Raw genomic sequence first — 27,821 nt, forward strand, 5'->3', positions numbered from 1 at the left:
GTCAATTTTACCTTGACAGGAATGTTTTAAAGCAGGAAGAGTTGCAAAGTCACTGAGAAATTATTTCAGTTTCTGTGCAGGAAGTGTTTGGATTCGAGTATTATTGAAGTATGACCCTTTTCCTGCTTTTTACATTCCTAGATATCCAATCAGGGAGGATACAGGCAGAAGGTATGAAAACAATCTACATATAAGAAGCGTTTGCACGTAATGTTCACATGCATATCCCTCCTTCTTTCCTGGCTTACATTGTGTTCGCAGAAATACAGTTTTTTCAAGAACAGTCAATCACTTCTGTTTTTCCCGTGCCCAGGATGTGAAAGGAACACGGGAATAAGTCAAAACAATGATTTTCAATCTATCTTAAAACACTGAACCGCACAGGTGTATCAATTAAAAAATAGGGTTAACTGCCTTTTATTGTATTTGTCGGTACAAACCTACCATATGTCCACAGCTCAGATTGCAATTATACTTAAATCTGCCTCTTGTCATTGAAGCCGACCTGTCTCAAATTGAAACACGTGTTTACGATGCAATAAACCCACTTCACCTTTTAAAATGCTCAGGCCCAGATCCAGTGCTTTATGGTTTACCATCCACGAATATAAGAAACGTTGTGGGATTGTAAATGAAATAAAGACAAAACACAGGCGGTCCAGTAAAAAAAGAAAACAAAATCTTTATTATTTTGTCTAGAAGAACAGGCTGTCGTGGAAGAAGGTATGGGGGAAATATTGGAGAGGTAAAAGCAGCCGAGGAATAGGGCGGAGTCAAATCAACCGGAGCTTGTGGCTGGAAACTGGATTTCTGTATTATGCCAAGGCTCCCATTGGGTCCCAGGCAGGAAGTACAACTGGCTCCTGTTGCATCACATCCAGGACTTCAGTGGAGAGGTACTTCTTATCTACCACCACCTCGTACACATACTCGGAGAACCAATCATCCGTCATGATCAGGTAACCTGCAGAGAGAGAGACAGGGAACACAGCCAATGAGATTTATTTTTGACCTGAAAGGATGGGAGTAAAGCGTAGAACTGGGAAAACTGAAAAATAAACCACAACTTGGAAATGAATCCAATTCAGGTGAAACTATATGGATACAAATGAGTTGGCTTTATCATCTTAATATAATATCTTAATATAATACATGGGTGATGGGAACCGCAATTTACTACTTGACTTATTTGATCTACTACTATGTATCGACATAAATAAATCCAGGTGGATTGTATATATATTAACCAGGTACATTGGAATAATATAACAAAATATAAACATCTGTTCAACACTTCACACCAACATCAACATTTGTCCTTCATTTTTACACTTTAACCAAACCGATGCTGCCGAGATTGACAGAATGCTTACTTTGGAAAATAGACTTGTCTGTTTAGTTTTGTGAAATAAACATAAATCAGGACTTGGCGTGTCTTTCCTCCTCGTCAAAAACTTTTAACCAGTTTGTGACTGAATCACTAATAAGTTTGATAAAGCAGACAAAGTTTTTGGACTGCATGTGTTTAGATTATTATTAACATGGTGATTCAACTTGTCAGCCGGAATAAACAAGATCATGATTTTCTCTTTGTTAAAAATGTTTGAAACAATGCAGGACAAGTGGCCCTCCTCCAAATTTGAACATAGTCCCATGCAGCAAGATAACCTCATCTCAGATTCTTTGCATGTTACTAAAATTGACAGCTGTCCAGTCTTTAAACAAATGTTTGCTTTAAAGGATTTTCAGAAAAGGCAAAGTAAATCGGCCAAGAAAATATTTAACTTAGAGATGTCAGCGATATCGATCTGAACACCTCTGCAATAAAAGCAAGTAAAGTTATTCCCAGAGAAAAAATTTTCCTACCAAGTTTAGAAAGCTCCTTCCTAAGCCACTAAATATATTATAAAACAGTTTGAAGAAAATCCTTATCCCGATTATTTTTAAGGAAATACAAAGATCACATCATGCCACTTATTAAGCTGATCGTTGTTACTGCTGCAAAAACAGTTCAACATAACGCTGAAACAAACTTTGTCAATGCACGCACATTTTATCTGAATTGCTCTTTATCGCTAAACTCTATTGTTTCGACAGAAAAAAGGGTGGAGGACCCTCACAGTTCAAACTCCCCCACCCTAGAGTGCAGTATGCCTTCAACACTTCTGCTATCACCTCTGCATACCCCCCCTGAGAAAACTAAACAATGTCCGTCTCCCTCAGTGTGTGTGTGTGTGTGTGTGTGTGTGTATGTGTATGTGTATGTGTGTGTGTGTGTGTGTGTATGTTAGAGTGTGTGTGCGTGTGCGTGTATATATATATATATATATATATATGTGTGTGTGTGTGTGTGTATGTGTGTGTGTGTGTGTGTGTGTGTGTGTATGTGTGTATGTGTGTATGTGTGTATGTGTGTATGTGTGTATGTGTGTATGTGTGTATGTGTGTATGTGTGTGTGTATGTGTGTATGTGTGTATGTGTGTATGTGTGTATGTGTGTATGTGTGTATGTGTGTATGTGTGTATGTGTGTGTGTGTGTGTGTGTGTGTGTGTCCATATCAAGTCAACCTAGCTGAATCTGGGTTCTTATGAACTCCAACCTTGGACTTACATTGACAGAAGACATGTTGGGATAACTTAATCTCTTTCTGGAGGAGGATGTAGCCCCATGCTGAAATGATTAATTAAAATCACAGATGTCTACGTGTGTGTCTTCTGCTCAGATAACAAAAACGTAAAGTGTTGTGAAAACAAACCGGATCAAATCTCGTGCAGAACCGAGGAACATAGAAAGCTGGATGAGAACTGGCAACCAGACTTTAGAGTGATTATGGTGAAGTTATTTTGTTATTCTGTTTCTCTAATGCCACTTTCTAAGTCTCTTTACTTTTCCCCCCGTCATGTTTTCAAAGTTGAGCTAGCGAGATATCCCTCCTACTGTCAAGTTGACTTATCAAAGACGTCAGGGCGACCGCAAGAACGTGCCACGGTTCAAAACAATGTATTGGGGATGGCGTGTCTGGGTGTGTTGTGTATATGTGCTCTTCCAAGTATGCAAATCTTAGATGGCACGTTGCCTGGTTCTCACTGTGGTATCCTTGTGTGTGTGTTTGTGTGTGTGGATGTGAGCTTACTGGAACCCGCGTGTTGGGTGGCATGGTGGTGTGTGTGAAGGTTGGGTGTCCTTATTTGTTTTTAGGGATAGGCTAACTGTCCTGTCTCAGAACAGACATATGTACTGTAAGCTAAAGAAGTGTGGAGCAGTTATCTGGGTGTGAGCGGACGAGCAGTGATTTAGACATATAGAAAAAGACATGTCTTATTCTTTGAGTTTAAAGAAGTTAGCTGAACAGCTCAATGCTTGAAAATGTTCCTGATTATGTGAAACTAGCACTTTCTTTTTCCCTTTAGCAAAGTGTAAACTGGATCGGTGGAAAGGACATGATGACGTACCACAATTCCTCGAAGCATCAACATTTATATTTTGCACAATTTGGCCATTAAATAACATCCACTGTGGTTGCGTCATTTTACACCGCAGAGAAATCTGAGAGGTGCGTTTGTATTTTGGACAATAATCCCTACTTGATTTGTACAGCCTTGAGTATGTCATCGTACACACATCACTCCTTACTTCTTCTTCACATCTTTCACTGACCTCAAGACATTTCCCTCAAGGTCAAGCAAATGTTTATAAGAGACATATGACATCATTTGTCTTAGTATTTTAACAGCAGCTTAAGAGTCTTCAGCCATGCTAGGTTCTCTGTTAGGCTGTATACAGGTACAGCTGTGCTTTGAGCTAAATGCTAACATGCTCACAATAATAATACATGTATTATTATTAGTATTAGTATCAGGCATTAAGAAATATTGTATGGGCAACATGAATGTTTTTCTAAAATGCCAACCAATATAATACATTGATTCAGGATGTAGACCAACTGACACTAATTGGTATCCTTTAAAGCGTAGCATGGCTAAAAGCAAAGATTAATATAGAAAGGATGGAGAATAGAACATAAAGTCAATCAAAGGTCAAAACACACCGTTTAAAGGCTGTGGTCATCCCTTGTAGTTTGATATATTGATTTAGACTAGAGGTTGGCCGTGTCCATACAACACAAGATGTATCTGTGAAATCATTTTGACAGCACTGAGGAGAGGGTGGTCTTTTCTAAATATAAGAATAGAGCTGGATAATAAGAAACGGTGGGGAACAGTATACCCGCAGAGAGTTGTGGTAAGACTACAAAAAAAGGCGTTTCTCAGTTCATGGGAAGTGATACGAGTCTTTCAAATGAGCAGAGGTGACAGAAAGGCAACTGTGGTTTGGGTGCAAAATAAAGGCAATGGATAAGAAGAATACTGAAAAGTTAATGAAGCTTATCTTCATAAGAGTTTGTTATGTCCGCTACCAAGGAAATCCTTCCATCCACATTAACATCATCTTCTTGTATTTACTCAACAATGGAAGAATCATGTTCATGGAAAATCATAGCTTCTCTCTTTCCACGTCAAACTCATTCGGAGCTCAAGCTAAACCCGTGACAACTGTTAAAAATCCACTTAATGACCTGCACGTTTTAAACAGGTTAAATATAAGACTTTTTAATAACACATAGAATGCAGTTTAATACCCATTTGCTTTTTACCGTTGCCCTGGCAAAAATATTAAAGAAATCCTAGAAAGTACACAACTGTATTGACATGTTTAAACAATGCAAGAGTGAAACATAACAGAAATAAATACATGATGTGACCAGGGTTTTTAATGTATTAATAGTCCGTTGTCACACAAAGTGAAAAATAAATATATTTTGACACTTTTTTTTGTTGAAGCTGACATATTAGACAATTTAATGTAATACTTAAAAAACCTCCAGAATCCCTGCTAGTGCCATTTCAAATGGAAGAAACAACAACCTTGAGCTGTGGAGTTAGCAAGGGGATAAACAAGGAAGACACGGAAACCTTTCGTGAGAAGCTAAGGGTTAGGAGGCATATGAAAAGGCCTGAAGAGAAATGTTAAGCCTTTAGAAACCTTAGAAACACACCCTTTACTTTACCCTACCTACAACTCTTATTCTATTTTCCCCTTTCCAAAATCACCTACCTGGCTTTGACATTTCTAACTGCAGTATTTCATTTCTGTTACATCTCTCTGTTTTTTCTGCTCTCCTTCCTTTTCTCCATTCACTTCTTTTTCCCCTCAGCTTTTGTCAAACAAACAAGCCCCCGGATTCCCATGTGAACTCCACGTCTCGAACTTTTGTTCTGAAAAAAACCGTTATTAATTTGGCTGGGGGCGCTGGCCCTGCCTATCTGCTGGTGTTTATGGAATAAGATATGCGTGAAATACATTTGATTTGACTGAGGGGTTTCCACATGTTTTCCCAACAGTCACTACGGTTTGTGGGTTCAAGCAAATATTGTGAGTAAGTGTGTGTCCCTCTGTGTGTGTATACGCATCGCTGTATGTGTGTGTTGCCAGACGATGCATGACTGACCTGAAATACTCTCCTATAATTTGCAGAGGAATGTGGAGCGCGGAGATGGAGAGGAGAGGGTGAGAGGAAGATGGGAAACAGAGATGAAAGGAGAGAGGGAATAACAGCAGTAGACAGTTACGTCTGGGACAGTGATGCGGTCTACCTGCTGTGTTTTGGGGTCCTGTTGCATAAAGACAAACCCTCCCTACTAACTCAACAACATTTTCCACGAGACTGTCTTGGTTTGTAAAAAAAAAAACGTTTTGACTTTGCGGTTGAAAAACAAACAAAAAACAACTCCGTCAGCTGACCACTAAAAAAACAGGTTCAAACGTTTCCAGTTAACAAAACAAGTGTTATGTCTTCCACGAAGTTAGACGTGCATTGAAAACACGGAGAAATCTCACGTCTTATGACATGGATTCGGTTAGCTTTCCTGCTACAATTTTAGCTAGCAATGTGATCACCAAGCCAAAACAAATGAACTTTCTATTTTCTATTGAATTCGGAGGAATATCACGATGTTTGGTTCTGACCTTATAATATTATGCAACTTGACCCATAGGCAAGGAGGTTAAATAACTATATTAAGAGCCTATGTGTGTGTGTGTCTGTGAGTCTTTATGAAACAGGACACAGCCAATTACAAGTTCATAAAGCAGCAACACATGGGAACCTCTCAGTCTAATCCTGTTCATAATTCAATAGGCACAAACAGGAAGATGATGATTTATCACGAGACACAGCGAGAAAGATGTGATGGGTAGGCGGGAGGAGTACGTCGTTGCAAAAGCTTGAATACCATAATGGGACCTGATCCACATGAAAGCAACTATCTTTTTGAGTTGACAGCTATCAGTTCAAAATACATTTTGATGGTGATTCAATACAGGTTGGAAAGGACCCAAAGAAGAATTGTGTAATAACGGTATCTCTGAACTCACCTTTGTTTCCACGATCGTCGCCCCAGGAGTTTTCCACCCTCCACTTCTCAAAGCCCTCTTTCCCATCCTGAAAGAGAGCAGACGATGATGAAAGTGAGGAAAGAAAGTGTGCTCACAGCTGGGGTTACTTACAAGGGGGGAAATTGACATCACTTTGAAAAACTGCAGCCGATTAAAGCAGCGTAAACACGGCTTTGATGCAATAAACCCTGCTAAATGTGTATATTCCTGTCCGACTGCTTGTATACGGTCCTTATGTTTGCACACTGGAGAGTCATCTACCTGTGCAGTATGTGTGTGTTCATTTCATCGTTTATTTGGCAGGGACAATGCACAGTGATGAACACTTAAAACATTCAAATGTGCCAAGCGTAACAGTGCCAGATTTAGCTTTGAGCTCATTCCCATCCGCAGTCCCTCACATAAAACATTTAAGAAGTTTATATCAGGGATGCAAACACACGTATGGTGAAAAAAGAGAGAACTATTCGAAGCAGAAAAAAAACAACGTAATATACCATCTGACAAAGGCCTGTGCTATAATGCTTCAATTAACTGGCTATTCTTTATAATATACTCAGATCAATAGGAGACAGAGATGTTAAGTTATAAATCAAGGGTTTTTATTATTATTTACAGCAGGGGTGGGGAACCTTTTTCCTTTCAATTTTTTACAACATCCTCAGAGGGCCCTACAAATTATTGAACTGCTTAAAAAAACTAAAATCACAGCCAATTAATTTGGCCTTTCTCTCATGCTGTGCAAAGAAAAAGCTACCTCTTAATCCAGATATCTCACCATGACTCATGGTTGTGGCAGAAAGATATGGACACAAGATGTGTGCAAATGGAGTTAGTATCCTATCCATGTGAACATGATTTAAGTGGGGGGGACCTAACCTCCTCTAGTGGGGTCCGGGGGCATGCTCCCCCGGGAAGATTTTTTTTAAAATATTGAAGTTAAAAGCATCAATCTGGTGCACTTTGAGAGCAACATGAAGAGATCTATGGATACATCTCAACATCCATTATGAAACAGAACTGTAGGCAGATTCTTCTTTTTGGATATTTTACAAATCACTCCCCTTTTAAACTCTATTCTTGTTATTTTTAACAACTTTTTTGTTACTGTCATATTGTATTTTATACCTGTTTTTCATAAAGACTCTAATGTCTCATTAATAACTATAATGATCATATCAAAATGTGCCTTAACCTCACTGAGCTGAGGTTATTTGAGCCTCTCAGGAGAGAGCTCTCTTCCACCAGGTTGTAGAAAAGCTCTTTAAATTCGTTAGCATAGCTAGCTAACCAGATGCTAATAACAACAGATCGCCACTGTGCTTACAACTAAAGACAGCCACGCAAACACTGCGGTGTGTACGGCTCCTTATGGGTACTGCAATATTTGAAGAGCTGGAGCGGCGTTCCGGTGCTCTCCGTCAGCACTCTAGTCTACACTCCTTTCCGACGAGACATATACACAAGTTATTGAGCCGTTTCCGCTCTACATCCTGAACTCCTCCCTTCGATGCAATGCACTTCCGTTTTGGCGGACTGGGTTTGTTTTGCTAGCTAGCTCCGTTGTGCCGACAAAGCACTGATATCGCAGAGACAAAGAGGATATAACAATTACAACATGAAGAAAAGTGGTTCGGGAACTACGTGTGCGGTAGTTGGTTGCAATCACTCGAGAAAGCACCTGAACGAGTGGTTAGATAGAGAGTGCTACGACCACAAACCAGCACCCAGCCATGTTGTTCATTAAATACAGATAAACACAACAAATACTGCATGCATTGTATTTTTTAATATTATATATGAATATTTTCATAGTGATGTAATTGTGTGGGCTGCTTTTATATTTTAATTTGTAATACCTGTTAGGATTAAACATGTGATCTTTCTTGTTGAAGCTATTTCTTTAGTTTCCTCTCAACAATTAATTCATTCAGTGTTATTTATGTACAGTATGAGCTTAATATGAATGATGAACTGTGTTAAAAGAAATTGTAGCACTCTAAGGAACATATGAAATGCAATAATGCAATAACAGTGCAATAATGAAATTAAATTACATCAAACTTTATTTTCACTCAAACAGTACAGGCACATATGATATATTGCACAGCATAAAGAGATCATGTAAATTGTGCATTATGTAAACAACAGACAACTGTTGGCTCCTGTGGGCATGACCTAAATAAGGCAGTTTATTTTGGTTTTATGCTCCCAGTTTTGCACTGAATTCGGGTGGGGGAGAGTAACGCCATCTCCAGTCAAAGAAGTAGAATCGTGTTCCCAAGCTAGCATCACTGTTAGCATCGAAATCGCTGTGTTTACACCAGTGCCCGTCTGACTGTTTACATCGGTTTACACCGACAGACGCTGTGCAAAAGACTTCCGGCGGAAATGAAGTGCATTTGTGTAGTGTCATGGCGCTACCCGTGTTTTGGCGCGTAAACTTGTCTATACCACGTGAAGACACGTTACGCTCGTGTTATGTTCAAGGAACCTGCCCTTGGCCAGGAAAAACAGGCACTCGCTTGTTTAATTATTTTGCGGTCTAGATTTCTTCTTCTTTTTTGAAGTGAAAAGTTGTCCGTTAGTCGGACTGACGGACGGACGGACGGGCGGACGGACCCCCCCCCCCAAAAACGAAAACTCTTCGGTTCTTCGCGAATTACACAAGTCACCCAAATCAGCGTTAAAAAAGCGGGAGGCGCCGAAAAGCGACTAATTTGCATCACTGTTATATTTTACAAACATAGCAAAAAAAAAATACATGATATGCAAAAAGTGCAAAAGAGCAAGATACCTGACATGGCAGTACAATACAGCAGCAACGACATAACAAGTACAAGAGAAGATATAAGAGCTACCTAGAGTGCAAGAGGAGATACCCCTGTGTTAAAGTGCATTTAGCGGTGATTGCACGTCTGTTTGTTTCTCAACCATTCCTTGAGTTGACCTTTAAAGCTATTGAGAGTGGGACAATCCAGTATCTCAGTTGGGAGGCTATTCCACAAAGAGCTGCCTTTAATGGAGAGGACATTTTGTCCAAAAGTGGTCCGTCTACGGTGGACTTCACAGTCTGCTCTGGTTTCTGAGCTAGTGCAGCGTCCAGTGTGTTTTTTTGTGGATGAATTCCCCTAAGGGAGGGAGGGAGGGGGGGGGGGCAGTCCATGTAAAGATTTATAAAAAAAACACATACTTTTAAAAGACTTAAAATGGTCGAAACTTAAGAAATTGTGTTTTTCAAAGGATGGTACAGAGGTGGTATGAAGCGTACCTTGTCTGTGACAGCAGTGAGGATCATAGCGTGGGTCATGAGAGAGTCTCCATAGATCAGCCGCTCCGCTTTAGAGAGGTTCTTCACCGACACACCGAACACCAGCTCGTGGTTGAATCTGTGCGCACAAATGCATAACACATAAGTGATTACACAAACCCCCCCTGATGAAAACAATGAAAATGAATACATCTTGTATTCCAGCTGTTTATTCCTCTCTAATGACATGACTGTAGGAATGAAGCTGCATTAAAGCCTCATCATCTTTCCATTTATAGTCTATGTATGGCTCATTAATAGATCTGTGTAAAGGATGAGCTTCAGCAGAGATTGTTCCAGACGTTCGGCACCATGCTGGTTCAGTTTGCCGGGCCAAATGAACCCAGGCGCCCAGAAGACACAGAAGCTTCTACACGTGAAGGGCAAAGATAAGCAACTGCTCCGCTGTGGAGAGAATAACGCCTCGGGAACGCACGTTGACATAAGCCTGTCAAACGTTGAATATTCAGTATTTAGGATATTGTATATTGTCACTTTCCCAATTGAAACTACAACTACTTGCTCAGAAAACAAACGATTATCGTGGCCAAGAGCATTCACAATGACAATACTATCACAATATATTGAGATAATAAATATACATTCATAAATAATAATTTAAGAATAATATTTTAAGTCAAATCTTTGACTATCGTGTGTTTTGTCTCCTTTTTGGCAAGTTAATAACAATTAATATACAAATGTGTGCGTCATGGCATCACGTGGAGGGAGACATAACGAGAATGGACAGAAATAAAAAGGATTAAAGAGGTTATTAATTACTTAAATAATATTATTATGTGCATACTATTGCCATGACATCAATATATAATTTGTTAAATATTTGTAAACATCACTGTTATTGTTAATACTAGTATATTGCAAGCATCAAATCCCAAATGTACGTTCCTAGAAATGTTTGAAGCCATGTTGTAAACGTATTGCTTCTAATATCTGGGACATATGCACAGCAGACTAGAATAAAATGGCATTGAAAATAACTTCCACCTGATGCACTATACTCACACATTCATGTCGTTAATACCCAGCTTGCCGTGGAAATGTTTCCCGACGTCACAACCGAACCACACCGCCTAAGAGAAAGACAGCATTTCCAGATTTATGAAGTTCACACGATCAGACGCTTGATTGTAGAAATGTGGGGGTTACGGTCACGTCTATTTTCCCAAACCTACCTCTCCCTCCTTGATGGAGTCAGCGGCAGCCTTTTTGAGCAGCTGGATGGCCTGGTTGTTGTACTGAGTGCTGCGGCCACCGACCATGTTTCCGAGGAAATCCACAGTGTACAGCTTCCCGTAGGGGTTCTGGGGTCGGGGGTCGTTCACAAGGCAGATCTGAGGGTAGAGAGTTAACATCCAAGCTCAGAAACAATACGAGAAACAGCAAGTAACACAACCTGATGTGTTGGAGGGGTCTCATACTTTGTCCTGAATGTTGTATAGAGGTTTAACGTGCTCTATGTAGAAGTCCTGGGGGGTGAGGGGTCCCATGCGGTGGAAGTTCTTGTCCTTGTCCCTGTACTCCCAGCAGATGGTCTCAGGAGGGTTGCCTAAACACACACTGGCCACCCGGAACACCTGCACAGCAAACAGTTTGAACATTAAAGGGGGCCCTGTAACGCTGTTAGGGGTTTTCAAGATTCAAAAGATTCAAATGTTTTAATGTCATATGCACAGAGGCTACAGTGTAGAAATGGCAATGAAGATCTTATGGACGCGAGCTCCTCCCTTTCCTGTCGTGTGTTATATAGCTTTTTGTGCATGTAATTGTTCTGCCAAGGCTCAAATCCCAAAGTTCCCTCCAGATAGGACTCTGCCGTAAAATGCTCACATCATTATGTAACACTTGTGCTTCTATTGTCCAGGCTAAAATCCCCAAAGTCCCTCTAGAGGGAGTTTCTCTCCCACACACTCTTAAGGCCCCGACACTACCCGATTTTGGGAGTCAGAGGCCGTCAGAGGCAGTCGGGCATTCGCGGCGTCCTACTAAGGTTGGTGTGTCCCGCACCGTCGTTGCTTTACGGCACATTTTCACACCTCCCGCGGCCTCCAACGGCCGATTCAACATGTTGGCCAAAGAAAGTCGGCCAAAGAAGTCACTCTGATTGGCTGTTGCCTCTTTTGAATGACGAATACACGCTGCCTGCTGGTAAGGATAGTTATTGCCACTCGTCGACTGAAGTCTTTGCGGTGTGTTCGAAGGCGGGCGGCGTAGCGGACGTAAAAGTCGGGACTCCTTCGGTACGCGTTCTTTGGTCTCAGGTTGGTGTGTAGCGGCCTTTACCCTGACTGAAATGCCTCAATTTGACTTCTTTGTTTACTGCTGTAACATAGTGACATCACTATGTATCACTTGCGCTTCTATTGGTTAGCGCTTCAACACATTTTACGTCATAGCCTAAGATGCCGGATAAGACTAGGCTTTTGACAAACAAGCATATTTAACTTGTTTAAGTAGCTGGTGAGCTTGAAACTGGCAGCGGCAGACACATGTTAGCAAATCTTACAATAATATCTAGTGGGATTTCTTGGTATGGTGGAAAGAAACTCCAGGGTCTTGTTTATATCGGAAAACTTCACTCCGTACCATGTTTGCTGTCAAAACGTTCACTAAGCAACTCTGGCTCTCTGTGGCGAAGTATCCTGCGCGCTGGAGGATGCAACGTACTTCGTCAGTGCAGTGTTGTGATGAAGACTATTCCCCTGTGGATATGTGTGCATAGTAGAAAGCAGTTGGCTGTTTGGAAATGTATGTCACACTTAATTCTAGTTTGCCGGGGATTGTTTGAATCTCAAATGTAGGGATCTCCCACTCAAGTAGAGGAATACAAACACATCTCTCTGGTGACTCTCTTTGCAAAGATACAGTATCAAAAGTATTCAAAACTATTAGGGGACGTAAGAAAAACACAATATAGGGGATGTCCAAAATTCACAGACTGTCAATCTTTGCAACAAAAAGTATCTCTCTTTCAACAAACCCAGAGGCACCTCCTGCCAAACTACTGCAGTAAAACCACCACGGGGCAAACCTGGACAGGGACTTTTTGTTTTCCTTACCTATAGGGAGGCTGTTGGAGATGTTTATAGATATAACTCCCAGCCCAAATGTTAAAAGTGTGTTCATGTAACCCCCCCTAACCCTCTGTCTGTCCGTCCATCAATCAATGCCTGGGCCTCTTTCAGATTTCCCTACATTCTCTCGTCTTTTTCCTCCATACAGTGCCTCCCTCTCTACTGTCTTTCTCCCCCCCCCCCCCCCCCCCCCCCCTTTCCTCCATGTGTCGTCCTGCGGTGCTGAAGTTCAGACAGAGTTCCTGTGGGCTAAATTGGGTTGTTTGTACTGGGTCGTCTGTCTATCGGGCCCTTCTAACCTCGGATATAGTAATCTGAGGAATTTCCCCTTTTTGCTTTTCACCTCTCCCATCCTCTGCTCTCCTCTCCCAAGACCCGGCACATGCTGTTCCTATCAAATACGATTAAAAACACCGAAGAGAAATTAGGATTGCGAAGCAGTCCATTGTTGGTGGTAGATAACAGCGTGTACTATGTATTGTTCCAATTGTGCGGATGAATGGTGATACATCACGCTCTCAGTGCTTCGACTACGTGTGTCACAAAGGACACATTTCCAATCAATTTGAACACACTTTGTTTTTATTAACTTCTACTGCTGATGATGTCCAGATAAATTAAACTTGTCTAGCTGAATATAAAGCGGACGAGGGGATTATTTTTGGCTTAGCCCGGAGAAATACAGCAGCCATGGCAGCAGTTTCCCATGCTAAGTCAACATATGTAATGCCCCTACATAAAGATGGCATTCCTCCTCTCTGGTTAGTGAACACTGAGCCCACTACTCTCACCCCACCCAGGCCCACTACTCTCACCCCACCCAGGCCCATTCTCTCTCACAGACAAATACACAAAAATGCATAAATTCCGGCCTGGCTTACGCAAACAAACAATCCCCCTCTTCGTCATCACAGAAATGTCAAAAAGTACAGACGCACGCAAAAATACACACATGCACAGAGTCAACAAAGGCATCTGCTTGACTCCTCGTTCGACGACTTTGTTTAGACTGACTGTGGGCAAGACGACATGCCAAGGTGTCCGTCCTCTTGTCTGGTCTGTGTTTGCCCAGATGCCCTCGGCACCTTGAAAGACATCTTGGTCATCCCTTGACCCGCCCTTTTTCTCGCCATACCATCTTGTTTTGTCCAAATCCTCTAAAAGCAATACTCACTGGAACCTTTCGACTCACAATTTGGCGTCCAGATACCCCGACACGTTGTTTCGTTGTTTTACGTTGAGATAACTTCTTTTATGATTTGGAGTATTATAAAGAGAGTTTGACTTGATTTGACTGAGACGTACTGTAACCATCTCTCTGAATGCTGGATCAGCTGTGCGCCCACTCATCCTGCCCCGGCAAGGTAAATAAAGTAGGTGCGAGGGAAAAGCTGAAAGAGAGACCTCGGTCGCAGAATAAACAGCAACAGAGACATTCGAGCAGGATCAATATTTACCTGACAGATATATATTAGAGAGAGTACACAGAGAAAAGGGAGGGAGACTGAGAGCTGCAATGAATAGTGACGCAAAATAATAAAATACTTTGCATCCTCACAGCAGTGTTCAAAGTGTCTGAAATGTGTTGAGCGTTAAGTATGTATATGTATCTCACTCACACATAAAATTGATAACATGATATTGTTCCTTAAATTTGATTCACAAACCACACACTTTGTCCTTTGAGGCAGAGTGAGTGTTCAAAAATAAACTGATAAATCTGATCATACTGTCAGTTTACAGATGTATCACTGTTTGTGTTTTCAACATGGAATTCACGAATGATTGGAGTCCAGGCCCTCAGGATACACTTCATTAGTTCTTCATTACGGCAACGGGGCGTTGATCCTAAACTCCACTCATGTTTGGACTGTAACTTCAAAAGACCATCTCATTCATTTCTTAATATTCTAAACATTAACACAATACTAATTGCTAACAGGTTTGAGGAACCAGCTGTTATAAGAGTTAGCTAACAGGCAGCTTTCTCTTCTGCTCATCAGTCTCTAGCAGAAGGTCCTCCTCAGGTCATTCTCGTATCGAGTTTGCGTGTCTTGCTATAAACAATAAGCTGACTGTATGCACGCTATTGTGGCTAACCGCAGCTAATCTTCGATAGCATCTGCGCTCCAGTGTTGTCCGGCTGGGATATCTCTGCCTGTTTATTTGTTTTATGTCACCCAAACAAACAAATCACCTGAAGTAAGGAGTGAGTCTATAACACAACCTTGAGCGAGACACTCCGGTTACAGTTAAAGGGGCCTACTATGCTAATTTTCAGATGTACATGTGAATCTTGTGTCTCTACTGAGACATGTTTCCATGCTTTAATGTTCAAAAAGCTCTTTATTTTTCTCATACTGCCTGTGCTGCAGCACCTCTTTTCACCCTCTGTCTGAAACCAGGGCCCAGTCTGCTCTGATTGGTTAGCTGGCCAGCTCCGTTGTGATTGGTCACCTGCTTATAGATGTTCTGTCCCTTTGCCCATCATGTACAAGATGTTGGAGCGCTAGCCAATAGAAGTGGGGTTTTTCATTGTGATGTGATTATGTTACGGCAATTAACAAAGGAGTCCAATGGAGGCCTTTCAGGCGAGGGGGGGAGTTTTTGGGAGAGAAACTCCATATGGAGCGATTTTAGTTATTGAGGCATAAACATGATTTAATTAGTATGTTGCAATAAATTCCTTTTAAAACAGATGCACCTGCTGGAATGCCCCAATTACTATAAAATGTGCAGGAAACTGTTTAGGTGATGTAAGCGTGCACTATTTAGTTTAACAAAAAATATCTTAAAGAGCAAATTAGTTGGCTTTTATCATCTTGTGTGTAACGAAAATGGTTCTATGTTCAGTGCAGTAATATGTTCACCCGTTTCTGAAAGAATATCTTTAAAAAAAAAAAAAATGGTATTAAGATCTACTGCAAGAATGAAATGCCAGATAATGTATTTAAAATATTTTTCAGGTAGAATTAAAGCCTCTTGTATTTTGTGCATTAGGCATACGAATGTGATAACTAATTAAGATTTGCTATGCTTTTAGCAAAAATGATTTCAGACATAGGGTCTGAAGCAGGAACTCAAACTGCCAACGCCAAAACATGCGCCTCATTGCTACACTGAGGTCAATCTATAACTATTGTCAAGAAGCTGGACTTGTCAGTGTAAACAAATGACACCATGCAAACAGTTTGGATAAAAATGAGCGAGGTTTTGATTAAACTTTCATGTTTTTTAAACATGTGTCGGCGTTGTATTCTAACAATTGGTGCAAAAAAAATGCGTGGAGCAGACGGCTCTGCCCCTAACAATGACAAATCTGCAGCAACCCACCCACATCGAACAACAAATCAACCGAGTCAATAGCCGGCGGCGGCGACCCTCTTTAACTGCGGCAAGAAGGTTCCTCTGTGATCTGATGGCCGCCTCATAAATTAGACTTGTCTTGAGAATCACTCTCCGTGCGCTCAGAGCCAAAAACAGAGCCGCACACGGTGTTTCTGATTCCATGACGCAATGGAGCATGGAAGGGGCTACAGTTGTGGTGTGAGGGATACCATCTGTGTGTGCACTGCTAACTACACGTGCACGTACAGTTACCAGCGAGTGGCCCTTCATTTGTGTGCCTACTTGTCTATGTAAGTGAGAGTAGAGGAGCAGGGACACTCACCAGATACAGCCTCAAAGAAAAAGACTGCCTTTGAAACTTATCCTCCTCTGCCTCGATAGTGCAGCGTATGGATACTGTAATCCTAACTATAAAGACAAACGGTGCATGAGATTAGCTTGCTAGCCGAGTGAACGTGCAGCTTTAAAAAAAGGCTCAAGCCGCTATTGTAGAGGTTTCTAGGTAGATGTGATGTGCAATGAGCCTGACCGATGTTAACAAAGCGAATAGATTCTTTACACGCAAGGGGATCCATTTAAATCAAGCGCACCCTGGGTACAGTAAGTGGAAGCAGAGACGCTGACCCTGGTTGCCTGTCATGGGAGTGTGTGAGGGGCTGGCGTGATGAAGACCAGTGCACCCTCACAGCCGCTACGTACGGGGGGTGGACAGCATCACCTCAAAGCAAAACTGACATGCCACTCTGATCCCGAGAAACATATGTGCACACACACAAACACACTCACAGGGTGTCAACAAACATATTTGCACAAAATAATATGTCAGTCACTTGCTAGAAGCAGAAGAAGGGGTTATGGAACAGTTTTTACACTGACTGCCATTTCTTTATACTACTATGGTATATTTGTATCCGTTTATTTTTATCAATGATGTTATTCGTTATTTGTCGTATTCATTAAATTGTTATGTAGTTATAAAAGAAGAAATTAGCTTACAATTGATTATTTTATCTGACAAATTGTCAAAGATATTTGTTTCCAATTAAATTAATGCAAATCCTTGCGTTTTAGAACCTGTGATCAGGACAATTTGACTAATTAAATGATTACCTAACCAATATGCAACTGTGATGCTCCTCGCCGCTGAACATTGACACTTGAATGTGCTTTTGAAAATACAATTCAAAACATGCTCTCCCTATCTATAGCACGGTAACTACTTGGAAGCTCTACACTACATCAAAAGCATGGCAAGGTTAAATATGGATTATTTTTAAATAATGGGATTTGATGGATGTCAAATGTAACTTGTTGTACTGATATGGAGGTCCAATACTGAATAATGGTTTTAGATCTGGCTCGTCCTTCTTACAGCACCGACTCGTCCATCAGCAGCGGCCGTGACAGAGCGGTGTTTCGCAAAACAAACCGCTTCCAGGTGGACAAACAAACACACCGACGACCCTCCGCCACCCCCACCCTGTCGTGCAGTGTGGTGGGAGCAGTCTTAACTGTTGCATAACATATGTGTGTTAGTGTGTGTGTGTGGTGGCGCAGTGAGATACAGGCGACTGTTTAAACAAGCAACCAGCCAGAAGCACAATGTACTCAAACAGCTGACAACAAAGGCTGCATCCCCAGAGCAGCGTTGTGTGTGCGACCCACTCAATGGGAGGCTGATTGACTGACTGGCCGCTCATCCAGTCACTCAGACACACATACACAGGAAGCGTAAATAATGCCTTTAATGCAAACACACACCTACACACTGTAACCTGTCCCAGCCACAAAAACACACTGTAGGCACATTTCCCCGCATGCATGGAAATACATCAAACATGTTACGTTGCCGTGGTGTGAAATACTTTGTGCACGTTCATTAATATTTAGGATGTGAATTTTATCTTTGCTGTCCAGCGTCAGATGCTCTGTGTTAGACTGTTCCATAAACAAGATCGCTATCTTCAACCTGCCACATTAGGGGCGGTGTGCAGGTGACTTCTTTACTTTTAATTGTTGCATGGTCCTGATATGACATGTGCACACACAAACACACACCTTTGCATTAAGACTATTAAGTCATACTACACTGCAGACACAGTCAGATATTTTGCAAGTTCTCTTAAGGGGAAACAGAATGATTTTTGAAGGCCTTGGAAGCAAGACAATTAACGGACCTGAATGGCGACAAATGTTTTGTTCTTGTGAAATTAATCTGAATACAAGAAAACACTGTATTACTGAAGTGCTGCATCAGATCTAACAAGTTGCTGGAATGTCTTTCCACTTGTTTCTCAATTAATTAAGCGGTCTGATATTAAACATGAATGATATGGGTAATAAAAAATTACTCTATTTAAATAAGCGATTGTTAAAGCTTCTTATTTATAAAGAAAAGTGTACCCCACCTAATTTTAGGGGGTAAAGACATCATATTGACCAAAGCATCACTAGGTTACTATATGTTGCAGCTCATATAATGTATTAACAGTTTTAACTTGAATCTGTCAACCCTACACCAAGATTAAGTCGAACCCTGATTACATTCAGCTCATTTCAGGTATCACTTTTAACGTGCTCAGTTATGTCTTAATGGACAGCGCCCTCTTCTGGTAGAAATAGGAAAGTGTTACAGACCGTTTGTTATTTTTCTCTTTTAAAATCAGATGTTTATATTTAGTGTATTATTATAATTCTGTTCTCATTCCTTTGAGGGGCATTGCAACTGATGAAAATGATAACAATTATATAAATAAAAACATATATATTCGTAATCACACTAATACGAATAGCTCTATATGGTGTCAAACTCAATTTCATCCCGGGCCACATCAGCATTAAGGTTGCACTCAAAGGGCGGGTTGTAACTTTAAGACTATATCAATATACATACATATACATATATAAATGTATTATATTACATTATTGCCACGACATTGGATTATTATCGGATAGGGTAATAACTTCATGATTAACTACGTCTGAGAGCAGAAGTCTAGGGCAAATCATTTCAAATAATTGCAAGTCTCTTCAGTGCGCATGTCACAAAATGAGATGCATTGTGGGACATGTAGTTTATGGACATCGTGCTTCTGTAAAGTGGCATGAAACCGTATAATAAACGTATTATATTTTTTGCAAGTTCTTGCGGGCCAAATAAAAGGAAGTTAGGGGCCGGATTTGGCCCACGGGCCTTGAGTTTGACACCCCTTTTCTATAGTGTATCGCCATATATCGTGATATTTTCTGAGACGTTAATCTCGTAAAGTCCCAACCCTAGCCTAAAACTATTCTAGAGGAACTACATTTAGTCCTTAGCTCCTCCAGACAGACACAGGCTATGGAACAGAGTTCCTTTAAAACATGCTAATGGTTCCCTGGAGTGTAAAGGCACTTTAATATATTCTACGGGCACTCTCACTCAGTCTCACCTCTTCAATCATGGTGTCCAAGGCCTCAGAGATCTCAGCTTTAGTAGCGTCACTGGTCACCATGTTCCTCAGTCTTAGGCTGTATTCCCTCAGCTGGAACACACAGGGACACAAAACAACAGTCAGCACATTCTCACAGATTGATCGTGATTAGTTTGAACTGAAGGAAGTGTGTAAACGCACCTTATGGTTAAGGATGTCATTCATTCTACGTGAAGCCTCGGAGCTGTGAGACTCGGGAAAGGACTTCTTTGGGATGACTCCATACTTTTCTGAAGACAGGACGAAACAACATTTAAAATTATTTTCTTAAAGGTGGGGTATGTAAGTTTGAGAAACCTGCTCGAGATACACTTTTTGTTATATTCCATGGAATGCTCGTATCATCCCGATAGCAATGAATATCTGAAGTGCTTTGACAAAAAAAACGTAAAAACATTTTATCTGTGGAAGCCGTAGTACTGTAAAAAGCACGACCAATCATTTTAGCCAGCCTGGCTAAAATAACTGGATGGCCTACCTGCCTGTCAGCCTTCCATCTGTGCACAAACTTATCTCGTGCCCTCATTGGTCATGTGCGTGTTCGAGTGTGTTGGAGGACGGACTCTGGAAGGAAGTAGCAGATTTGTTCTGGCTGTGTATTTTCAAATTCTAGCGCACTCGAGCTGGTTTCTCCAAAATTACCTACCCCACCTTTTAAAAACAGCAAAAAAAAAACTTATTGTTAATGCAATAACTGTAAAAATCCAATTAATACCCAGAACTTTCATATGCTTCAGTCACTGGACTCAACGCACCCATACCTAAGAAATGTTGGACCAGTATTTCATTCATTTGTCACAAACTTCTTGCTGCATTAGATGTAGCTTTGCAGCAGTTACAATTGTTAATTTACAGCAACCCAAGGATTTATAGCACCAACACAATTCATCTCTTTATCCTCCTAAAACACACCTGCCCTTCAGCAAGGATGCTATTTGTCATACCAAGAAGTAAAAAAGCGTCAAAACTAAACAGAGAAATGTGGGGACACTTTGGTTTTGTAGCCAGAAATGTTGAGGAAGATGAGACAATGAAACTGAAACGGAGCAATAAACATGTTTTTATATAAATCTCTGGTCCCTTGACGATTAAAGGATTTGAAGTCATCGAGAAAAGGACACAGTCTCCACTTGTTTACCATGCAGATACAAATGTATGAATTACACTTTGGTGCTTATAGTCTCCCTAAAATTATCTGACTGATTAAATGGTGAAGAATATATTGACAAAAGTGACCTTGCTTTAATTGCGACCTGTGTTTATTGGTCAAAACATGCAGCCACAACTGGCAAATAAAATGGATATGGCGTTTAATAAGGGTTAACCTTTAATAAAAGTCATACAAACCAATGAGGTTGACCAGCATGTCCCACTGTCCTCCGTCATTGGTTGGATTGGAGAGCAGGAACTGGACTAGACGTCCGTCGACAGGCTCCTTCCTCTGCGCTGTCTCCACACAGGCCTGCAGGAAGTAGTAGCAACGCTCAATCTGGAAGAGAAAACCAAACAGAAAAAACAAAAGAAACAGAGAAACTGTTAAGGGCTGAACAAATTAGACTTGAGTTAGGCTTAAGTCACAAAACGTAGTACTTGAAACCAAACTAACTGTAAGAAATCAACCTCATAATTTAAGATGCAAACCAAACACATGTAAGCATCACGTTTTACCTGCAGAGCAACAGAACATAAGCAAAACGGTATCAGACAGGACTTGAACATATTCTTATAAGTTCTATAATTTGTAAAAGGACAATAAATAACACATATTTCGTAGTAGCAATGTTAAATATGTAGCAAAACGAGCAAACCGAAAGGCAAAACGTGGTGACCAAACAGAGAAATGTGTGGTTTTCAATGTAATACTGTGACTTTACCAATACCTAAAGCATACACTTAAGTTATGCTTAAGACACAAAACCCTACTTCAGACTCAACCAACTGTAAAACATCAACCTCCGAAGAAGATCAACAAGATCGTGTCAGGCAAGCTTTGCACTCAGCCGTTATTATTATTAGATAAATCATTTAAAAAAAAAGAACATTAATTAACACAGCTTTCTGGTCATTCCATTGGTCAGTATTCAGAGGCCTGAAAGACCCGCTCATAGAGAGTGAACAACACATCTGATGTCATTTCAGAATCTATGGCTGACAGCGGGCGGGATATTCTTAGAGCTCCACATTTACTGTATCCTTGTTTGGAACTACTATTGGATTCAGTGTTACTCCCTTCGGCTGGCACATGTTGCAAAGAAAGGTGTATTCATGGTGCATGGAACAAACAACCGTCTACACATGTGGGAGAAAAACAGAGACAGACAAAGGTAAAAACATTTGGCGGGTGTCCCTGTGACGTCAAACCTGGAAGGGCACTGACTATAACCACGCAAAAGAAGGATTTACAGAAGTTGGACAATGACTTTATACACTGCTGCATAATAATCCACACACAATGTCCTGACCGCAAAACAACACAAATAAACACTTCCACACAGGGTGAACTCTTATGTGCTGTTTACACGAGAACGCAAACGGTTGTATCCGCTACTTTTCTCTTTCGTATAGCCCGTTCGGCCACACGAGGCCGTAACGGAAACGGACCCCGCAAACGATAACGAGTCCCAAGGAGGATAGATCTGCAACCAGAACGCTCTGGGGGGCCAAACGGCTCCGTGTGTACGCCCTATTCGATCATTTCCTGATAACGATGAAGCCATAGCCCCGCCTCTCCCCACCTCTGCTGCTACAGATGTTAGTGCAAAATCTACAGCTCCTCTACCACAACCATCAGCAACAAGTGGACATGGAGAACTACATGAACTACATGTTGCTAAATCCACCGCGGGGCATAAACAGAAGGGCAACCATGGCAACCATGCTCGGGGGTCTTCATCGCTGCTTTTGGTGTATTTTGTGGCAGAAGTACAGCGCCACTTACAGGCCCGGCATATGTACTACAGCGTCTCCAGCGCTTTCGAGCGGTCTCGTGTGAACGGAAGACTTTTTTGATATCGTATTCGGTTCCGTGTAAGTGGGGTCTTAGTGTATACAACAGTAAGATTGGAAAACGTGCAATAAATCTACAGTTGACAGATATCAGATACACAGTGCATCCATCAGCCCATTGAGGAACAGAGAACAGTTGGTGAGGGTCTTACCTTGTCCCAGAAAAAGAGATACGACTGACTAAACTCAAACTCCTCTAGGTTGAACTTCTTCATGAAGGGAAGTCGCATGACGTTGAGGCACGAGAAGATCCAACATCTCCCTGGAAACAGAGAAAATGACGTTGAGACACGAAGATGCGCAGATTAGTGAGGACTTAAAGTAACATTTGTTTAGGGACAGGAATCAGAAATGCTGTTTGGCCTGTGTGTTTCACCTAACTGTCATTATTTATATAGTTGGCCGTGTGTTTGATTCCTTGATTGAACAACAACTTGATTTGTAACTGACAAAGAATGTGTCATTTTAAAGTGTATAAATTATAGCATAGTCGCTGTGTAACATGCATGAGATGCAAATCTTGATAAATTGACAAGAAGTTGGATTTACCAGTTTAAAGAAAGTTTCATGAAGTAAAACTGATAGTCTGCATTGTGTCATGGTTGGCATGGACTATATTCAGGATTCTCAATTTGCATTTATTCATTTGTTTTTAAGGCAAGACTTTAAAGCGCAACATTGCAGCCTTTTTGATGAGAATTGAGAAAAAATTAAGCATTCATATCCACTATTTTTAACAGATAATCGCAGTATAGGAATATTTATATAAAGAATATATATAATTTGAGAAAAGTTGTGCAGCTTGTCCTCCAATCAGTATTATTCAGGTTTGCTACAGTTTTGATCATTTCTAATTCTAAAGTGTTCACTATTTACTTCAGAAATACCATCACTTTTAGTACAAATGTGTGCTGGTTCACATTTGTTTGTGCTGCTTTTCGATGCATTGTTTAATAGGCAAATTCACCAACTAACTGATGTGTGTGTGATGAGCTAACAGCTAAACACATCCATTCAGACCCACATATGGATGCATTTTGTTTCATAGTAATAATGACTGCATTACATGATGTCCTACCTGAGCTTTTCTGGTTGGTGATGGGCTTGCCCTCTGTGGATATAGTGTGCTGGAAGATGTGCACAGTATCCTGGACGGTCTGCCGCTCCAGACAGACCTCCAGCGGGTCGACACAGGTCGACACATTCTGGGCCAACAGGTAGCGCGGCTCGGCCCGCAGCCGCTTCAGGAAGGAGGCGACTTTGTCCTGACTCAGACCTGCAGGAGCGAGAAGGTCACATGAAGTTCATTTGTAACAGGAAGGCTTTTACAGATAGACATTGGGACAGATAACTATTACTACAAGCAGGAACTACCTACTTTCCTAAATACCATGAGTCATCTGTGCACTTTAGGTATACACACTTCTCTCTTTAGAACTGATTTACGAGCACTTACGCATTTAAACGTCACAATAATGCCTGGAAAATGCCGGATCAATAGTCATAAAATAAAAGCACATCATTTATTGAATACTACAGCTGTCTTGTGCATCGCTCTTTCCACCATCTATGGAGTTTATAGTGGACAATAGCCTATTAGCATATTGAGCACCCTCCTGATTAGACCTCTGATGAGAAATGAAGGACGCTAGGCATAGTGCAAAACACAAGCCAAACAAGGTAGTTATCAAATATGCTTTCTAGTTTCTCTTAAAGCAGCCTTAACGAGCTAAGAGCTGATCTGAGCTCAGTGGTATCACTTGTCTGGCTCCATCTGTAAGACGAACACACTGGAAAGCCTCTCTAGTCCCGGGTAGGATGGGTGCACACACACTTTGAGAGGGTAATAGTGCAGAGCAATTAACCGTTGAAAGAGACATTGCCTAGTCATGCATGAGGCCGAGTGTTCGACCCCTCTCTCTCAGCTGCATTCTGGTTATTTTCCATCGACACAAATTCAATGACCACCGCAGATTAGGAGAGTGTCAAGCTTCATTCCCCGTCATGCCAAGTGTATCAGAAAATAAGCAGAACCTGACCCGAGGTAGAGAATATTTCAAGAGCAGGCCTGCATGGGGGCCCGTGTCATAACAGGGTTTTTGCTAGTGGCGGAACTGCTGAATTTTTGGTCACTGATTTGTATGGAAAGGGTTCAAATGAGATGCGTATTTAACACTCTATGACAGGTGTACTGCAGGGTTTCCCACACATAGACTATACTTGGGCGGGCCGCCCAGGTATATTAACGGCCGCCCAAGTATATTTCGCGACCCATTTAGGTTTTTGTTTTTTTAAATTCATCAGTGACCACGACGCCATCTACGATCGATTAACTTGTGGACAATGATCCCTCACTATACGCTTCCTGTACCCAGTCCCGGACTGGCCATCGGGAGGACCGGGGGGTTACCCGATGGCTTGGCCTGTTAAGTGGCCTGCCTCACACAGGGTGACTGGCTGTCTACATGATGTGGACTGCCGACATGGCCACTGAGGGAGGGAGACAGGAGAGGAGGGAGACAGGAGAGGCTGGTTCAGGAGCACAGACACACTCATAACTAATGAACCAAAAATAAATAAACAAGTTTCAGTGTTTTTTTCATATTGGAAATGGGATGTTATTGGTTACGGCCATGATTTTATGATTATTGAAATGTATACAGTTCTGTTTCATATAGGTGTTCCCATAGATCTAGTCTCTTTATTTTTCCCTCAAAATGCAGCAGATTGATGCATTTAACTCAAATTAAAAAACAAATCTTACCGGGGGCGCATGCCACCGGACCCCCCTAGACGAGTTGAGGTCCACCCCCACTTAAAATCACATTGATAGGTTCTTAAATACATTTACAATTTTTTTTAAAATAGTAACCCATGTCCATATGTTTATTTGTGGGTAGTATATTTAAACTATAGGGCTATCACTATGGGCCCTGCCTGTACCTGTTCGCTCTGCCATGGCGTGAAGGGTCTGCTAACAAGCGACCAACAGAAAGGTTAATGTTAATGTTGTTGTCACCTCAACCCCCCTGTCCCGCTACCACCACCCCCCAAGTATATTTCAGATCTGTGGGAAACACTGTACTGGTAACACATTCAAAGTGAAATAAGAGAGGTGTCTTACTGAAAGAACAGATTCCAAAAAGCCAAAGGGTGAGGAAGTCAGTTGGTCTGGATGTTTTTCAACAAGTGGAGGCATGAATGCTGAGAACATACATCACAGTAGTTTTCTATGGAGGGGCCGACCCCAGGCAGCCGGGGTGACTTGTACATTTACACATCAATAGTTATACAACAGGCTTTATATATTAGCTAAGCACTTTATTATGCCCATCACTGACACATGTGCAACTGCAGTTGGCATCAAGCCAAACGGTGGAGGCTCACAATAATTGACTAAAACACAGTGCAAAGATCAGAATATTATAACAAATATCAAAGTCCTGCATTTTAATCGACACCTTAAAATATTGGAAGAAAGATAAAGAAACATTGGGTTTACAGAAAAGCACACTTAGGAAACAAAGGTCTTAGAAATAACTGTCTGACCTTTGCTTACGTGAAACAAACAGTTGTGAAAGCTGAGGTTAGATAGCGAAATCTAAACAATCAAAATCAATCTGAAGCAGTGGTTAAAGTATTCAGGATTGGTTAAATATCGTATAAAATAACAACAAACTGCAAAATAATCTGTTTGTGTTAACCCACTCATGGTTGTAGTTACTTAAATATAATGTTGGATGGTTAAATCTATACCAAGTAATCATATTTGTAAAGTTTTTCCCAAGTATTGTGTGCCGAAATCTGAATTTATAAAGTAACCAGTAAATAAATCTGTAAAATAAATGTAGTGGAGTAAAACGTAAAACATTAACTTCTAAAATGTAATAGAGTAGAAGTATAAAGTAGTATAAAATATAAAAGTACCTCAAATGTATAGTAGAGAACTTGAGTAAATGTACATCGTTAGTTACCACAAATGTACTTCCTTAGTTAGCACAAATGTACTTCGTTAGTTATCACCACTGATCTTAAATCATTGTTGGAATATAAATAAGTAGTATATAGGTGAAGCTTTTATTTTAAAGTGCCATCTAACGAAAACCAGATTAAAAATGAACTGTTAGGCCTACCTCCTTAAATACTTTGACAGCTTCTGGTATCACCAAATCAGCATGACTGGCTAGCCACAAAAGCTAACACCTCTGGATCCTGAAAATGAATCCAGATTTTAACTAATACATTATTGTGGGTTAGTTGTGTGAGTCTCCTGTTTAGATGTCAGTACTTTGTTGATAGAGTATCGGAATGAACGGACACACCTAGTGAAGAAAAACGACGGTAAATCCATGCTAACAGACTGGCAATGCTAGCGTGTTGAATGCTAACTTAGCACATTAGCTTCCTCAGCTGTCATCCTCTAGCTGTCAAATACAGACTGCACTCAGGCATATAATAAACGAACCACCGGGGCTGAAACAGCTGAAAGCAGCGCACTCGACCTACCCGTTTCCATGTTTCCGTGGAGCTTGGGAAGCGTTGTCTGTTTCCCTGAAAAGTCACCGGCTCTTTGTTTATCTCCTTCACCGAAAGTCAGTCGGTGACGGTGTGAAAACAGGGTGCGCTCGTTTGGGCACTTGCAGCCGGTGTTTGACGTGGCGGATGGGCGGAGTTATTGGGAAAAGGGACCGCACCAAAATCAAAGCCACATAAAAATTAAAAACAACTTATACAGAAAATAATGTATTTAATGATTGTATTATGTATATTACACTTATATTATTGTGTAAGCTGTTATTATTATTTATGTTTTACTTTACAAATGCAAACTCAGACATAAGATTCAATACAAGTAATATTTATTTCCACGTGTATATTTTCCACATGCATATCTTATTTTTAACTTTTCAATGCTATTATTTCTATTTCAGAACTATTTTGGATTGTTTATTTCTAGTGTCTTAATTTCTCTTATTGCCTTTCCCAAATTGGGATCAATAAAACTTATATTTATCTGTCTATCGATATAAACAAGTAGTGTTTTTAACTGTTTCAAACATGTGGATTACGGTACAGTTTTTTTTTAATGTATATTTAAATCTAATAACACATTTTTACTGTTGTATTCCCC

General features: G+C 40.9%; 1 protein-coding gene across 1 annotated transcript; it reads right to left on the reverse strand.

Moving 5' to 3' along the window:
- Nucleotides 1-657: 657 nt before the first annotated feature.
- On the reverse strand, nt 658-27,353 carry blmh (bleomycin hydrolase). Its single transcript, XM_079676222.1, has 12 exons — nt 27,197-27,353; nt 23,769-23,966; nt 22,843-22,952; nt 21,032-21,173; nt 19,826-19,914; nt 19,643-19,735; nt 11,211-11,366; nt 10,965-11,123; nt 10,795-10,862; nt 9,730-9,847; nt 6,438-6,504; nt 658-964 (listed from the first exon to the last, which is right to left on the reverse strand). Exons 1-12 carry the CDS (start codon nt 27,204-27,206, stop codon nt 816-818), a joined length of 1,359 nt encoding a protein of 452 aa, XP_079532348.1. The 5' UTR covers nt 27,207-27,353; the 3' UTR covers nt 658-815.
- Between the last annotated feature and the right edge of the window lie 468 nt (nt 27,354-27,821).

This window comes from Notothenia rossii, assembly GCF_949606895.1.
Source record: "Notothenia rossii genome assembly, chromosome: 4".
NCBI lineage: Eukaryota > Metazoa > Chordata > Actinopteri > Perciformes > Nototheniidae > Notothenia > Notothenia rossii.

What these genes read in the sequence shown, in the direction of transcription:
- blmh (XM_079676222.1), bottom strand. An exon ending in CACCAACCAGAAAAGCTCAG is followed by an intron (nt 22,953 to 23,768) that starts GTAGGACATCAT and finishes CTCTGTTTCCAG; the next exon opens with GGAGATGTTGGATCTTCTCG. An exon ending in TCACTGCTGTCACAGACAAG is followed by an intron (nt 6,505 to 9,729) that starts GTACGCTTCATA and finishes GCTCTCTTTCAG; the next exon opens with GATGGGAAAGAGGGCTTTGA.